At 42.9% G+C, this 18,093-nt stretch overlaps 2 protein-coding genes across 3 annotated transcripts in view; one reads left to right on the top strand and one right to left on the bottom strand.

The window, feature by feature from the left end:
• Positions 1 to 8,556, top strand: part of LOC137292229 (uncharacterized) — a 40,629-nt gene extending 32,073 nt beyond the window's left edge. The window contains exons 28-31 of the mRNA XM_067823808.1: positions 3,956 to 4,198; positions 4,968 to 5,204; positions 5,587 to 5,670; positions 6,376 to 8,556. Of these exons, the coding sequence (XP_067679909.1) occupies positions 3,956 to 4,198; positions 4,968 to 5,204; positions 5,587 to 5,670; positions 6,376 to 6,515 (704 nt within the window). The 3' untranslated portion in view covers positions 6,516 to 8,556. The remainder of the gene's footprint in view (positions 1 to 3,955; positions 4,199 to 4,967; positions 5,205 to 5,586; positions 5,671 to 6,375) is intronic.
• The window catches only part of LOC137292230 (receptor-type tyrosine-protein phosphatase mu-like), a 46,781-nt gene continuing 36,244 nt past the window's right edge, over positions 7,557 to 18,093 (bottom strand). The window contains exons 22-28 of one of the 2 annotated variants that reach the window (XM_067823809.1): positions 16,023 to 16,113; positions 15,452 to 15,531; positions 13,650 to 13,766; positions 12,455 to 12,577; positions 10,903 to 11,048; positions 9,671 to 9,806; positions 7,557 to 8,509 (exon numbers count right to left, since the gene is read on the bottom strand). In XM_067823809.1, the coding sequence (XP_067679910.1) occupies positions 8,438 to 8,509; positions 9,671 to 9,806; positions 10,903 to 11,048; positions 12,455 to 12,577; positions 13,650 to 13,766; positions 15,452 to 15,531; positions 16,023 to 16,113 (765 nt within the window). In that variant the 3' untranslated portion in view covers positions 7,557 to 8,437. The remainder of the gene's footprint in view (positions 8,510 to 9,670; positions 9,807 to 10,902; positions 11,049 to 12,454; positions 12,578 to 13,649; positions 13,767 to 15,451; positions 15,532 to 16,022; positions 16,114 to 18,093) is intronic. The other variant, XM_067823810.1, reaches the window with a different exon arrangement.

Here is an 18,093-nt window from a genome sequence, read left to right as displayed (position 1 = left end):
CCAGACCTACTGTCAGCTATATGCAAGTAAGTTGGTCACCTTCTCAGTTCTCAACACAAACCAGTCCTGCTGTGACCTGTATGCAAGTAAGTTGGCCACCTGCTCAGTTCTCAACACCAACCAGACCTACTGTCAGCTATATGCAAGTAAGTTGGTCACCTTCTCAGTTCTCAACACACACCAGACGTACTATCATCTATATGCAAGTAAGTTGGCCACCTGCTCAGTTCTCAACACAAACCAGACCTACTGTCAGCTATATGCAAGTAGGTTGGCCACCTGCTCAGTTCTCAACACCAACCAGACCTACTGTCAGCTATATGCAAGTAAGTTGGCCACCTGCTCAGTTCTCAACACAAACCAAAGTTGGTCACCTTCTCAGTTCTCAACACAAACCAGTCCTGCTGTGACCTGTATGCAAGTAAGTTGGCCACCTGCTCAGTTCTCAACACCAACCAGACCTACTGTCAGCTATATGCAAGTAAGTTGGTCACCTTCTCAGTTCTCAACACAAACCAGTCCTGCTGTGACCTGTATGCAAGTAAGTTGGCCACCTGCTCAGTTCTCAACACCAACCAGACCTACTGTCAGCTATATGCAAGTAAGTTGGTCACCTTCTCAGTTCTCAACACAAACCAGTCCTGCTGTGACCTGTATGCAAGTAAGTTGGCCACCTGCTCAGTTCTCAACACCAACCAGACCTACTGTCAGCTATATGCAAGTAAGTTGGTCACCTTCTCAGTTCTCAACACAAACCAGTCCTGCTGTGACCTGTATGCAAGTAAGTTGGCCACCTGCTCAGTTCTCAACACCAACCAGACCTACTGTCAGCTATATGCAAGTAAGTTGGTCACCTTCTCAGTTCTCAACACACACCAGACGTACTATCATCTATATGCAAGTAAGTTGGCCACCTGCTCAGTTCTCAACACAAACCAGACCTACTGTCAGCTATATGCAAGTAGGTTGGCCACCTGCTCAGTTCTCAACACCAACCAGACCTACTGTCAGCTATATGCAAGTAAGTTGGCCACCTGCTCAGTTCTCAACACAAACCAAAGTTGGTCACCTTCTCAGTTCTCAACACAAACCAGTCCTGCTGTGACCTGTATGCAAGTAAGTTGGCCACCTGCTCAGTTCTCAACACCAACCAGACCTACTGTCAGCTATATGCAAGTAAGTTGGTCACCTTCTCAGTTCTCAACACAAACCAGTCCTGCTGTGACCTGTATGCAAGTAAGTTGGCCACCTGCTCAGTTCTCAACACCAACCAGACCTACTGTCAGCTATATGCAAGTAAGTTGGTCACCTTCTCAGTTCTCAACACAAACCAGTCCTGCTGTGACCTGTATGCAAGTAAGTTGGCCACCTGCTCAGTTCTCAACACAAACCAGACCTACTGTCATCTATAAGCAAGTAAGCTGGTCACCTTCTCAGTTCTCAACACAAACCAGACGTACTATCATCTATATGCAAGTAAGTTGGCCACCTGCTCAGTTCTCAACACAAACCAGACCTACTGTCAGCTATATGCAAGTAGGTTGGCCACCTGCTCAGTTCTCAACACCAACCAGACCTACTGTCAGCTATATGCAAGTAAGTTGGCCACCTGCTCAGTTCTCAACACAAACCAAAGTTGGTCACCTTCTCAGTTCTCAACACAAACCAGTCCTGCTGTGACCTGTATGCAAGTAAGTTGGCCACCTGCTCAGTTCTCAACACAAACCAGACCTACTGTCAGCTATATGCAAGTAAGTTGGTCACCTTCTCAGTTCTCAACACACACCAGACGTACTATCATCTATATGCAAGTAAGATGGCCACCTGCTCAGTTCTCAACACAAACCAGACCTACTGTCAGCTATATGCAAGTAGGTTGGCCACCTGCTCAGTTCTCAACACCAACCAGACCTACTGTCAGCTATATGCAAGTAAGTTGGCCACCTGCTCAGTTCTCAACACAAACCAAAGTTGGTCACCTTCTCAGTTCTCAACACAAACCAGTCCTGCTGTGACCTGTATGCAAGTAAGTTGGCCACCTGCTCAGTTCTCAACACCAACCAGACCTACTGTCAGCTATATGCAAGTAAGTTGGTCACCTTCTCAGTTCTCAACACAAACCAGTCCTGCTGTGACCTGTATGCAAGTAAGTTGGCCACCTGCTCAGTTCTCAACACAAACCAAAGTTGGTCACCTTCTCAGTTCTCAACACAAACCAGTCCTGCTGTGACCTGTATGCAAGTAAGTTGGCCACCTGCTCAGTTCTCAACACCAACCAGACCTACTGTCAGCTATATGCAAGTAAGTTGGTCACCTTCTCAGTTCTCAACACAAACCAGTCCTGCTGTGACCTGTATGCAAGTAAGTTGGCCACCTGCTCAGTTCTCAACACCAACCAGACCTACTGTCAGCTATATGCAAGTAAGTTGGTCACCTTCTCAGTTCTCAACACAAACCAGTCCTGCTGTGACCTGTATGCAAGTAAGTTGGCCACCTGCTCAGTTCTCAACACAAACCAGACCTACTGTCATCTATAAGCAAGTAAGCTGGTCACCTTCTCAGTTCTCAACACAAACCAGACGTACTATCATCTATATGCAAGTAAGTTGGCCACCTGCTCAGTTCTCAACACAAACCAGACCTACTGTCAGCTATATGCAAGTAGGTTGGCCACCTGCTCAGTTCTCAACACCAACCAGACCTACTGTCAGCTATATGCAAGTAAGTTGGCCACCTGCTCAGTTCTCAACACAAACCAAAGTTGGTCACCTTCTCAGTTCTCAACACAAACCAGTCCTGCTGTGACCTGTATGCAAGTAAGTTGGCCACCTGCTCAGTTCTCAACACAAACCAGACCTACTGTCAGCTATATGCAAGTAAGTTGGTCACCTTCTCAGTTCTCAACACACACCAGACGTACTATCATCTATATGCAAGTAAGATGGCCACCTGCTCAGTTCTCAACACAAACCAGACCTACTGTCAGCTATATGCAAGTAGGTTGGCCACCTGCTCAGTTCTCAACACCAACCAGACCTACTGTCAGCTATATGCAAGTAAGTTGGCCACCTGCTCAGTTCTCAACACAAACCAAAGTTGGTCACCTTCTCAGTTCTCAACACAAACCAGTCCTGCTGTGACCTGTATGCAAGTAAGTTGGCCACCTGCTCAGTTCTCAACACCAACCAGACCTACTGTCAGCTATATGCAAGTAAGTTGGTCACCTTCTCAGTTCTCAACACAAACCAGTCCTGCTGTGACCTGTATGCAAGTAAGTTGGCCACCTGCTCAGTTCTCAACACAAACCAGACCTACTGTCAGCTATATGCAAGTAAGTTGGTCACCTTCTCAGTTCTCAACACAAACCAGTCCTGCTGTGACCTGTATGCAAGCAAGTTGGTCAACGATTTCTTGTATAATTATTTACATGATATTGGTATTTTAATGCTGTCATTTATATTTATCGTTGGTATTATTTTAGTGGTACAAGTATTTGTTATGGCGCTCATATTCAGGCGCATTGCCTGCTCACGGCCTTACGGAAATTACCGTCTCCGATCATATGACACTATCGTAGTTCTCTATACTTTTCCAACTCCCTGGGGATCACATAGGTGCGATGAACTATACAATCGCATTGCCCGCACATAGTCACGGGTACCCATTATACAACTGGATGAACTGAGACAGTCTGGAACTATACACTCGCATTGCGAGTACATACTCACGGGTACCCATTTTACAGCTGGGTGAACTGAGACTATGTGGATCTAAGTATATTATCCAAGGATACTACGCAAATGTGATAATCAGCTTCGAGGCGTAATTTTGAAGTATATTTTCCTGTATTTCAAACAGTAACACAGTCACTTATGGCTTTCTGACCTGCGTCGAACAAACATGGTGTTTCCAGTAAATTCTAGTTGTGCTAAACAGAGGTACGTGTCTTCTCCAGAGAGTTATGTTTACGACTTCAACAAGTATCCCGGCCAAGTACTGCTGACACCTGCCCACGAGAGTCTGGATTCAGTCAACTCACCCGACATGTGTGCCAGGAACTGCTCCCTCACCACAGACTTCGACTGCAAGAGCTTCGACTACTGCCCCAACCTCAAGTCTTGCCGTCTCCGGACACAACACATCCTGGAGGTACCAGATACGTCTGTCGTCGCCTCCCCAATGTGTGACCACTATTCCAGTGAGTTGGAATGTTTAACATCTTATTCCAATATTGTTTGGCATTTTAGAAGTTGTAGAAATGAAAGAAAACTAAGTTCCATGGACAATCAACTTCTTTATTGCAGTGAGTGCTACTTTTCGGCTTAAGTAGTAACACCGTTATCAAGCATCACGGTTAACAAGCATCACAGAAACGTCGCAGTCATTGCGCTTGTTTTTTCTTCAATCGAACATTGTTTGCAGTTAAAGTATGAACGCCAAATAGCCATTTGGATGTAATACAAATGTGTACAACTGTTAACTCATATATCCATCCTTCCGGAAGAGTGTTTTTGTTTGTTTATGTTGAAAAAGATATCGTCAGTAATGTTATGCTTGAATATTTTTTTTCATTCTAACTCAGTCAAATTATACACTTTAATCTTTAATCTTTTTGAGATATACCCACTGTCTTTAAAAGTTCCTGAAAATTATTGAAAATTATAACCTGTGCAGCAAGCAAAACAAAACAGAAGCAGTGTAACCCTCGCGAACGTTTTTATCCCCAAGGCCTTTACACATAGTTTTGTAAAAAAAAGGAGTTGTTTGATGATGTAAATATCTCATCGTTCGGTGTGGGAGTTGTAATTACAGCTCCGTAGGTCTGAGGTCGACTCTTGTGATGTAAAACATAACGTCTAATGTAAAACGTAAGGTCTAATGTAAAACATAACATCTAATGTAAAACGTAACGTCTAATGTAAAACATAACGTCTAATGTAAAATCCCTCATTGGTCTCGGTCAATAGGAGACTACGTGTACGACTTCAGCAAAACTAGCAACAGCGTCATCAGCAGTCACGACGATATCGTAGTGTCCGGCGTCACAAGAGACGCCTGTGCTAAGTTATGCGTGGAACAGAGCGGCTTCGAGTGCAAGAGCTTTGAGTTCTGCGGCAATACCACAGACTGTAGACTGTCCTCTGCGCAGCCCAGGAGTAAACCTGTCACTGTTGTCCCTGATAAGATATGTGACTTGTACACACGTGAGTGAACCCGTATTCTACGCTGAGGTCAATAAACACAGGATTGTGATTGGCTAATTAAAGTCATTCTGGTGTCCGCCGCCTTGATATTGCGGGGTAAAACTAAACTTACTCACTTCAAATATCACTGTTCCTACACCGCAATATAACATTCAAATCCAACGCCTGTATTACCTCGATACTGTATCACCATGACGACCACAAGTCGAATAGACACTAACGGTACATCACCATGACAACCACTTCCTCTACTATGGAAAAAAGCACCATCCATTATTAGTTCTTTTAAAAACCTTTCCAAACCTTCGTAACTATGACATCCGGAAGACATGCTGACACCATGACAACCACTAAGTAACTAAACCATATTTCCATCTTTCAGGTACACTGATAAAGGGCAGTATTCCATACGACCCCAACGCGGCAGTCCACTATCAATACCTTACAAAACCTCAGGATGACTCAGGTGCTCAGAACTTATCCCAACATTGTACTTTTGGTGGACATCATGATGAACAGAAGATGAATTAATCTCAAAGATTTCATCAAGAACTATTATACATATAGTCAACAAATGATATCATTTTGAGGAAACGCTGAAACCGTACACCCATACGTTAGACCTTCACTGAACACAGTAGACGGTTCAACCTCATTAAAACCTGCTTTTTGCTTTTTTAAGTAATCGATACGAGGACCAGTATTACATGGACTAAGAATAAATCGCACTTGTATATTTTGAAATCTCGAAAAAATGTAATGTCTTCAAACGTTGGCACTAGAACGAACTGTCCAGCGAGTGATGAACCGTTTGTTTACCGTTACATCATCACAGCCGAGCTGTAATGTGTAATTTGAAAACGATGCTGGTATTGATAATTACGATGGAATGTATCTGGCTGTTTCTGCCTAAGTGTCAGCATATTTGGTTCCTCGCTGATCTTTTTTTTTTGGTAAGTCTGGTGTTCTTGACTTCTATTGAGTAATGTGTAACACATATTTCTTCAAAAGAGGCATTGAACCCACACACCATCGCCATATAGCTGGAATATTGTTGAGTGCGGCGTAAAACTAAACTCACTCACTCACTGAACCCACATCGTTCTTTACGAAGCTAGTACACAGCATCTTTCCAATGTCATGTGCCCATGTCACGTGTTGTGTATTCCAGGTACCAAGGCGGGTCTGGCTGTGGGGATGCTAATCCTGGGGGTGTTGCTGGGGGTCGGTGTCCTGTATCTCGTCATTCGGCTTCGTGGAAAAAAGTTGGAGGACATGAGTGTCCATTTCGTGAATAAGGAGAATGATTAGACAGTGACAAATAGAATCTGTTACACACTTGTTATGCGGTCACGTTTACCTGGAAAACGTCTGTGTTTTTAGACTAATCTGTTAAGCACCTGTGTTCAGACTAATCTATTCCTCACTTGTGATCAGATAATTCTGTTACTTGTGTTCATTAACTAATCCGTTACACACGTGTGTTCAGACTAATCTTTTACGCACCTGTGTTCAGACCAGTCTGCTACACAATTGTGATTTGTGCTGAGACATGTCTGTTAACCATCCAGGGTCGTGTTCAAATTCATGTTTCATAGATATTCAAATCTGCCCATAGTAGTATGTTAAACACCTCCTTCAATATCCTATTGCACACTTGTTCAAATTAGCCTTTTCCATACGTGTGTTCTGATTAGTCTGTTGCACACCTGTGTTCAGAATAGTTTATTCATGTTAATCTGCTATACACTAGATATCAGTTTGAATGTTCACCATTTACTGTTAATGAATCATCAACACCCCAACTCACTGTATTATACAAAATCACCCACACGTCTCATAATGTTATTAAACCAGTTAAAACCCATCTAAAACCAAGTAACCCATTTTGATCATAGGCTGTCGATTCATAATTATTGTTTCATGATTGTAATGGTATGTCTGTACACTATACATGCTACTTTTATGTCAAACCAAAAGTCATGTCACCCTGCATTTTGATTCAAGCCAAAAAAACGCTCTTAGCACATCGTGCATAGCGATATTTGCCAATCATAAACATTCATCGCCATACGGGCCATTGTCTCTTTCGAAAAAGAAACGAAATGAATTAAGAAGTACAGAAAGACAAATCGATGTAATATTCAGTGGCGTGTCCACTCATGGTCATGTAGTCAAAGCGTCCGCTTGTCACAGCCAAGGTCGTGGTCAGTCCCCAAAAGAACAACAGTTGAAACCAATCAGTGGTGTCGACCACCGGGATACGGCTAAGTGCGGCGTAAAATCGCATTCACTCATTCCCTCGCTTACTACGAAGCACGGGTTCTTGCACATTCCAACACAACTATTGTGGACTACAGAGTATACAATTTATTTATTGTGTATATATATATGTATGTATGACATGTATAAAGCTGTAAATATAATCTTTCACATAACTGAACTTGTCAGTTAGTTATGGTCAATAACATAAACATTAACATAAACAATATACATTCAAAAAACACCTTGCATGTCAACGATGTGTCCTATAAGAGTGTGATATGGTCACGAGTGACAAATCCAATGACGACTCGAAGATCTGTCAACGTTCTGCTATACCGCGTATATCTACAAGCTTGATAAAAACTGACACCACCAGCCCCCCACCTCCTCAACTTCCCCCAATTCAGAAACTGTCACTACCTCCTTATCAGAGAGTGTCACTCCCCCTATATCAATATATTACTAGCCATTATTTCAGCATCTGACACTCCCCTTTTTCAGCATATCACTACCTTCTATTTCAGGTTCTGACAATGCTTCTGTTTCAGCAATTGACACTACCACTATTTGGCTTATGTTCTTGCACCTATTTCTGAGTCCCAGAATCTCTAATCCTAACTTCACTACTCTCTATTTCAGCTCCTGTCACAAATCCCCTTTTGAACAACTGTCACTAACCCCTACTGCAGTTTCAGTCACTATCCTATATTTCAGTGTCAGTCACTACCCCATATTTCAGTGTCAGTCACTACCCCGTATTTCATCAATTGCCACTACTACCTTTATCAGCATATTACTACCATCTTTCAGCGTCTGCCACTATCCCCGACATGCTACTGCATGTCTTTAGTCTAAATGTCGCCTACCACTATCGCTAACAACAGTCCAACACATGCTACCACGCTTCTGTCAGATAAAACATGGCAGGACCTATACTCAAGCTCCTGTCACCATCCCTGGTCGAGTGTCTAGTAGTTGGTGTACACGTGGGTGTCCTCAAGAAGGCTTCTCACGCATCGATAGCACAGATTGTATTCCGCCTGAAGAAATAACGAATATCATAAATATTAAAATACATGTAAACGTTTACAGTATCTATCGTACTGATTGACGTCACTACTGTCAACAATGAACAGTGTGTATCGCACAAATACTGGCAATACACTGAATGAAAAATTCTGGATCATTTCAAAGGAACTGTATATACTGAACCGCAAAGGAAACGCGACCTTACAAAACAAATGCAATTTATTCCTCTTTCATGGTGGCTCTTGTATTATGATAACATGTTTTCAATCCAAATTGACCGTTATCACCAACATCAGCGTGTTTTCGGATGACCAAACGCACCTAAAAAGATAGACGTGTTAAAGGTTCTGTATGAAATTCTAGAAAATGAAAATACACATCCAGATCGTGACAACCCTCCCAATGAAAGCGAGTCCCAAACTCGCCCGAAATCTTTCCTGTCTTGACACAATCGCCATACCTCGACTTACGACAACGCCGGTGCCGACACTTCTAGGGTACTGTTGGATTACATAAGACAACATGGCATCCAAACTCTACAGTGGCCTACAATAGAACACCTTTGGGACGAGATTCAAAGAAGACTGAATGAGCTCCAACTAAGGCAGACAACTCCGACTGGACTCGATGATTCATTTTGCAGTGATGAGGGCCAGTGTATGGCCTTCATCAACTGGCTAATTCGTTCCATGTACAGACGACGCAACGCCGTCATCGATGCCCACGGAGACCAACACTTTGACGTGTCTTAGTGGTTGGTGAATTTGTTTGTGTCAACTCTATGATAACCATAATTGTCACGTTTGGACGCAATCCTCCGTTTTGCTTGTAAATTAAACCGAATTAAAGGGTGTGCGTTTCTTTTGCGGTTCAGTAAAGTGAAAAATGACATCTTTGGATTATAACTGTAACATAAAAGGAGTGAGTGAGTGAGTGAGTTTAGTTTTACGCCGCTTTTAGCAATATTCCAGCAATATCACGGCGGGGGACACCAGAAAATGGGCTTCACTCATTGTACCCATGTGGGGAATCGAACCCGGGTCTTCGGCGTGACGAGCGAACGCTTTAACCACTAGGCTTCACCACCGCCCCGTAACATAAAAGGAATTAACGTCGCGTGTGAAAGCAGTTTTAAAGCTAACCACATTATGTCATTTTCTTCACGAACTCACCATGCTCCGGATGACCTCTGGTCTGTAGGCTCGAACCTGGGAAATGACGTGTGGGATGGCTACTGTCTGGTCAACCTCCGCCTGGTCAATCATCGTCGAAACGCAGCAGAATATACCTCCGTTACCGTGTGACGGACTGAAACGCACGGTATGGTTAAATGTGCAGGTGGACAGTTGGGAGCTAAGCAAGCTGGGACGATAACGTAGCATAATCCGAAACGGGTGCTAAAGAGCGTTACCGCAGCATGAACTGAAGCAACGTTAACGGTATAACGTTAACCCAAGATTATAGCGTTACGGTCTCGTCGTGAGAGTTGAAACATAGCACTATTCTACGTCAACATGAATTGAATGATGAAAACATGGTTTTAATGACATCACTGAAATCAGTTTGTGAAAGAATGGGTCTTGCCCTTACTGCGAGCTACGCTTCCTCCAACTGACCCGTGCTTAAAGCCAGCTGACGGTTAGGCAACACGAGGGTTGAGTAGGCTACAGGTAGTCACTAGAAACAAGCACCTGCATATACACTAGTAAGTGAGTGATTTTACGCCACACTCAGCAATATTTCAGCTACACGGATGGTGGTGGTCTATAAATAATCGAGTTTGGACCAGACAATTTCAAATTTCAAATCAACAGCACGAACATCGATATCTACAATTCGGAACCGATGACGTGTCAACCAAGTCAGCGAGCTTGACCACCCGATCCCGTTAGTCACCTCTTACGACAAGCATCAGTTACCGAAGGTCAATTCTATCCCGGATCTTCACACCGTGAAATAGGCCTAATAAGGTCTAGTGGTGCCATTCATTTATCAACTGGCACCTGTAACGGCCTAGTGCATGAGAAGCCATGGTGTGCCTACTGTGGATAAAGAACTTTCGGTCAATGTGCAGATTATGAAACGTGCAATACATATTTGTTACTCTTGATATCTGTACTGTTTGGGGCTATAACACTACCTGATAAACACTTTTCTGCTGAAAAAGTGCAAGATAAAAGGTTCGGTTGCGTGTAAAGGTGCCCGTCGACATGATTGTAGTGGGCACTATGTCTTTGTTCACTATTAGTGATACATGATTTCGTGACGTGGTGTTAACAACGTAAAACGCAGAAAAGGAAGCAACGGATCATGAGACTGAAATTATCTTGACGCCGCTCTCCATACCCAGAGTTATCAGTTACCACGGTCAAGGATGCGTAAAGTGACGTTAAGCCGATATTACCTGCTCTGAACTACAACTGGTCTGTCGCCGGAGATATTTTGCTTGACCGTCTTTATGAAGTCGATCACAATGTAGGGGGACTCGGACAGGTTGGTGGAGTCCGCCCACTCCGGACAGGTCAGGTGGGTCATCGTAGTCTCGAGGTCCTGCAGGACACAGTGACTATTGCATGAGATATGCTATACAGATGGGCTGTATACAGGATATTTGATATATCGAGAAATGGTACCGGAGATGTGATGCGGCACTAACGTGACATGACACAGGAGATATGGTTTAACGGGTTGATGATACAGAAAATACGGTATAGCGGGGCATGAAACATGAGGTATGGATAGCGTGACATGATACAAGAGATGTGATACAGTGGGACATGATTTAGCAGATATGGTACAGCGGGACATGATATAGGAGATATGATATAGCGGGATATGATACAGGAGATATGATACAGCGGGACATGATACAAGAGATGTGATACAGCGGAGCATGATATAGGAGATATGGTACAGTGGTACACGATTCAGGAGGTATGATATAGCGGGATATGATAAAGGACATATGGTATAGCAGGACATGATACAGGAAGTATGGTATAGCGGGACATGATACAGGAGGTATGGTATAGCGAGACATGGTACATGAGATATGATACAGTCGGACGTGATACACGGCATACGATACAGCGGGATATGATACAGGAGATACGGTACAGAAGGACATGATACAGGAGATATAGTACATGAGGGACATGGTTCAGTAGAACGTAATACGGGATGTACAGTGGAGGATAACCGAAGAGATGTTGAAAGAAACACACTTAGGTAATGTGTCAAGCGTATCACTGCAACCGACTGCCAAATTGAAAAGATCCTACTCAAACTTTCAAAATTCGAACAACAAGAGTGAGTGAGTGAGTTTGGTTTTACGCCGCTTTTAGCAATATTCCAGCGATATCACGGCGGGTGACACCAGAAAATGGGCCTCACACATTGTACCCATGTGGGGAGTCGAACCAGGGTCTTCAAGCGAACGCTTTAACCACTGGGCTACCCCACCGCTCCTCGAACAACAAGACGCGCTTAACAAATGTACTGGTTATTATCTATGCCAAACCATCTCGATTGCAAAAAATAATTCATTCCCCAAACCTTACCTGTAACAATATTAAATTTGACACACTAGCAGTTTCAACACTCAGCCGGCCTTTTCAAGTCAAGGGCTGTTAATTCACACAGAGTGAGTTTAGTGTTACGCCGCTTTTTACACTATTCCAGCAATATCACTGTTGGTTACACCAGAAATGGACTTCACAAGTTGCACCCATGTGGGGAATCGAACCCAGGTCTTTGGCATGACGAGCGAACGTTTTGACCACAAGCCTACACACAGACCCACTTCCGATAGAGATTGAGAGTGATTACTCATTGACGTCTTGTGGATCATCAATGTTACGTACGTTCTTGATGACATGTTTCCGTTTGCTAGAAGTGAGATCCTACAGATAGATATTTCAAAGGAAACAGTTTATCACGAGTGATTCGCTTCTCACCTCCTCGTGGTAGACTAGTGTTCTAACGACAGCACGGCCCTGTGTCTCCTTGCTTGTACACGTCACCCGACAACTGTCGAATTCAACGACGTCATTGAGTTCTGGCCACAGTTTTGGATTATCCTGCGAAAAGACAAAACGCAGGCTAATACCCCCCGGGACGACTATCCTTGACTCAGTAGTTGACCTGAATAGTTTTTGCATCTATCCTTTCATCTATCCTTGATGTTAATGAATGACTTCCCTTTCACAAATATTTATCTTGATAGATGCAAACACAATCTACCTTGAAATTCCCACGTATATTATACTACCGTGGATGGGTGACCTTGATGTCAATCACTTGACTGTCTAGTAAAGACGTATATCCATATAGCTTTAACATTGGTTAATGGTGAGTTAAACAAATGCACCAACCTTGTAATCAACGAACAATGTAACCAATATGCCTTTAAAGTATTGTGATATGGTGCAGTTGTGGTCCAGTCGTTCTCCCGAGACAGCCATGGGTGTCTTGAATGTTATCTTATTCGTTTGCTGTTTAACGCCACACTTAACAATATTCAAGCTGTATAACGTTCGTAACATATAGACCCGTGAAGGTCCCGGGGTAGAATAGACCTTCAGCAACCCATGCTTGCCATAAAAGGCGACTCAGCTTGTCGTAAGAGGCGACTAACGGGATCGGGTGGTCAGGCTCGCTGACTTGGTTGACGCATGTCATCGGTTCCCAATTGCGCAGATCGATGCTCATGTTGTTGATCACTGGATTGTCTGGTCCAGACTCGATTATTTACAGACCGCCGCCATATAGCTGGAATATTGCTGAGTGCGGCGTAAAACTAAACTCACTCACTCACTCACTCACTCGTAACATATAGAATCTGGACCAGATAATCCAGTGATCAACAGTATGGGCATCGATATGCGCAATTGGGAATCGATGTCACGTGTCAACCAAGTCAGCGAGCCAGACCACCCGATCCCGATAGTCGCCTTTTACGACAAGCATGGGTTACTGAAGACCAATTCGAACCCGGATCTTCACGGGTTCAGAAAGTTTGTACCAATGAGTTACAAACCTCGCGCTTCATTCTTCCCTGGCATTTGTTCACATTCATTTCTTAAAAGCTGTGTATGCCAGGAGCTTCTCTGATGCGTGTCAGAGAAACTTCTTTCCAAACTGTATACTCACGTGATCCAAGGTGACAATAGTTTGAATGTCAAGGTCATACATCCATCTGTAGAACTCGTCAGCAGAGGTCACATCCGGGGTGTCCATCAGCAGAAACTGCTTGCGATACCAGAAACCCTAGAGAGATTGGTGCAACAATGATGAAGAAACCCCAGAGAGATTGGTGCAACAATGATGAAGAAACCCCAGAGAGATTGGTGCAACAATGATGAAGAAACCCTAGAGAGATTGGTGCAACAATGAAGAAGAAACCCCAGAGAGATTGGTGCAACAATGATGAAGAAACCCCAGAGAGATTGGTGCAACAATGATGAAGAAACCCTAGAGAGATTGGTGCAACAATGAAGAAGAAACCCCAGAGAGATTGGTGCAACAATGATGAAGAAACCCCAGAGAGATTGGTGCAACAATGATGAAGAAACCCTAGAGAGATTGGTGCAACAATGATGAAGAAACCCTAGAGAGATTGGTGCAACAATGATGAAGAAACCCTAGAGAGATTGGTGCAACAATGATGAAGAAACCCCAGAGAGATTGGTGCAACAATGATGAAGAAACCCCAGAGAGATTGGTGCAACAATGATGAAGAAACCCCAGAGAGACTGGTGCAACAATGATGAAGAAACCCCAGAGAGATTGGTGCAACAATGATGAAGAAACCCTAGAGAGATTGGTGCAACAATGATGAAGAAACCCCAGAGAGATTGGTGCAACAATGATGAAGAAACCCCAGAGAGATTGGTGCAACAATGATGAAGAAACCCCAGAGAGATTGGTGCAACAATGATGAAGAAACCCCAGAGAGATTGGTGCAACAATGATGAAGAAACCCTAGAGAGATTGGTGCAACAATGATGAAGAAACCCCAGAGAGATTGGTGCAACAATGATGAAGAAACCCCAGAGAGATTGGTGCAACAATGATGAAGAAACCCCAGAGAGACTGGTGCAACAATGATGAAGAAACCCCAGAGAGATTGGTGCAACAATGATGAAGAAACCCTAGAGAGATTGGTGCAACAATGATGAAGAAACCCCAGAGAGATTGGTGCAACAATGATGAAGAAACCCCAGAGAGATTGGTGCAACAATGATGAAGAAACCCCAGAGAGACTGGTGCAACAATGATGAAGACGTACACACGATCCTTCCTTGAAATAGTGTTTCCGAATGAACAGACTCAAGAGGTGAGGTAAACAGTGTTTGGTTTCAGGATTATTGCACTTACAAAGCGAGTGAGTGAGTGTAGTTTTGCGCCGCGTTCAGAAATATTCCAGCAATATCATGGCGAGGGACACGAGAAATGGACTTCACATAATGCGCCCTTGTGGGGAATAAAACGTGAGGTGTTACTGTCGTCCATTGAATGTTTTAGAACAGATTCTGGTACGTCTTGGGTTTAGTCCCACCTAGGAATCGAACCCTCACTCTCAGTGTGAGACACTGAAATCTAGTATCTAACCCACACAGCGACTTTTACAAAATGTAAACTTTACAACTGGTATTGGGGGTACCCCTTGGAAACCGAAATATGATATATGTTAAGATACAACAGAACATTTTCTGTAAGGCATTGCGTATTCACAGATACATAGTACCTTTCTAAGAGGTGCTTTTTAGCTATTGTTGAAACTCAGGAACCTGAGAGGACGATTCCGACATTCGCACCATAGTGACGTGGTTCTGGCACACTCTGAGACTTTGGAATTCTACACAACGAAATACAGCACATCAAGCGTAAAAGCCACACTCGTGCCCAGTAAACTTTTATGATATTAGACAAGGCCTTATTCGGCTACTGACCGGAACAAAGACGACGCCAGCATAATCCAAACCGTCATTGTCATCTCCGAGAGCCTCTTTGGTTCCATTCTCCTCATCTGCTGAAGATAAGGATCATAATTAAACAAACATTATAAAAAAAACAAACAAAAACAAAAAACAAAAAAAACAAACAAAAAAACACGCAATCTGATGGTAACACATAGGTTATTTTTAAACGTAGGCCTTCGTACTGAATTGTTGTTATTGTCCACTGTTATATTTTATCACGATTGTAAATCTGATTTACACAGTACGCCCACAAGCCCTCGTACTTTTGCGATGATCAGAGATTAGATCATGTATATAAAATTTGAGATGACCCCCTGATTCGAAATGCTTCCGAGCACAATAAATCCTGACTTGATGTATTGCACTGTGAAACATTTTTGAGTAGGGGGGCATCTCAAAAATATATTTTTAATCGTTAATCCTCGGAAATAAACGAGTGCATGTGAGAATGACCGGTTTTTGCCAATATCGTCCTAAAAGCGTTAAAAAAGCGTTAATTGGTTCTGTTTGATTACTCTGAAATGGAGAAAATGCTTCGTACCGAGGCTCATGGTGCTCTCACAGGATCTCAGGGTAAATCCGGCGGATTCGGTGCTTCTCTCGGAGTCTTTGCCGATGAAAGAATTCAGTTTCTGGAAGACACGCATGTCATGTGGATTTAAAGCCAGTGGGTGCAGGCCCAACGTGTAAAATGTACATGAAAGCCTTGTTAAAACGAATGATGAGGTTCGCAGAAGATGTGTCCGAAGTAACGACTCTTTGTCTCTTTGTTGATTATTAAGCATGTAACGCACACATACACAGACACACAAACACACACAGAGACACAAAGACACACACACACTGTCCCCTCGCGTCTGCTTCCTCTCCCCACCCCCTCAATGCACACACACTCTCTCTCTCTCAAACACACACACACACACAGAGACACACACAGACACGCACACAGTGACGACATTGTGTGTGTCTATATGATCAAGTTCGACTGTCGTTCCTATGACTCTCATTTCGTCCGTCGAAACGAGCGCCAGGGACCTGGGATTCACTAAACCATTTATTTGGCAGTAGCGACAACTTGCAATCCCCAGTCCACATCACAAAGGAGATGCATTGGAGCACTTTGACTCTCCCTCTGGCCGTTGAATCTACATTCGAAATACATAAGACCATGGTCCCCTCCTCCCGCCCTGACTGAAACTGTGTAGAGCGTGAGTGTATTTGTCACTGGGTCAGTTTCCAAGCTGAGGACTCTAAGCGCTGGTGTCCCACAGGGCTCAGTGCTTGGTCCTTTTTCATTCATTGTTTACATTATTGACATAGCTGATGAATTAGATTGCTTAACGTATTTATTTGCTGATGATTCGTCTTTCGGTTACTCTTCTCAAGATAACAGGATTTTTTAAATGAATATAAGTGCTAATTTAAGTAAGTTAAATACTAGGGGTAAAAGATGGCTAATTAGGTACAATCCAGAAAAGACGGAAGCTGTCCTATTCTCGGCGAAAAGTGATATCGATATACCACATCTTTACTTCAATGGTGTTGAAACTAAATTTGTTGATAATCACAAACATCTTGGAGTTACTCTTACTCGCAACGGAAAATGGGCTGACCATATTCAAAGTGTGATACAATAGGTTTCAAAAATGGTTAATTCCTTGCGACTTTTGAAATATATATTGTGTAGGGGTACTCTCATTAAGATCTATACCATGTTCATTCGGCCACATCTTGAATACGCATGTGGCGTCTCGGGTGTACTCTCGAACAAATAAATATGCTAGAACAGATTCAGTTACAAGCAGCGAGAATAGTTACTGGTATACCAATATATACATCTCGGGAAATTCTTTACTTTGAAACTGGATGGGAAACATTACATGTTCGTAACAGAAAACGAAGGCTATGTTTGAAGTATAAAATTCAACACGAAATGACTCCTTCGTATCTAAAAGACCTCCTTCCTTTCAATGTTGGTTCTAAATCTAAGTATAATCTACGCAATTCTCTCAATATATCGATTCTTACTCCAAGACTTAAACAATGTGTCACTCAAAAGAATCCATTTTTCCTTCTACAATATGCTCTTGAAACAATTTATCAACCACAGTTCGTAATTCAAAAATTGTTAACTTTCTAATTCTAAATCATCTATCACTGACAGCTGTGAGTATGCACCTCAGTATTATTCATGTGGTAAAAGAAAATTAAATATTATTCATACCAAGTTGCGATATTCTGTCAGTTGCTTGAACTCTGATTTGTTGGGCTAAACAATGATCCCATTTGTACATATGGTGATTCTATTGAGGATTCGTATCAGTATCTGTTTGAATGTTCATTGTACAAACAACAGAGAGTTAACTTCATATTATCTGTTAAGCGCATCCGTTTGTCAGCTGGTATTTCAGTTGACCTCAAACTTTTGTTAGATTGAAGTGCAGACCTACCATCATGCGAAAATACAAATGTATTCAAGTTAGTGCAATCATTCATCATTGTGCATAATGGCCAGTACTTTTATTGTTTGTAATTGCACGTTTAGACAAGAGCAAAATCGTGACGTCATCAGTGATTCTGGGAATGAGACTATGCATGGTAACGACACACTA

Source organism: Haliotis asinina, chromosome 7, assembly GCF_037392515.1.
Source record: "Haliotis asinina isolate JCU_RB_2024 chromosome 7, JCU_Hal_asi_v2, whole genome shotgun sequence".
Taxonomy (NCBI): domain Eukaryota; kingdom Metazoa; phylum Mollusca; class Gastropoda; order Lepetellida; family Haliotidae; genus Haliotis; species Haliotis asinina.
The sequence above is the reverse complement of the archived record's forward strand: the minus strand, read 5'-3'. Positions and strand labels throughout refer to the sequence as shown.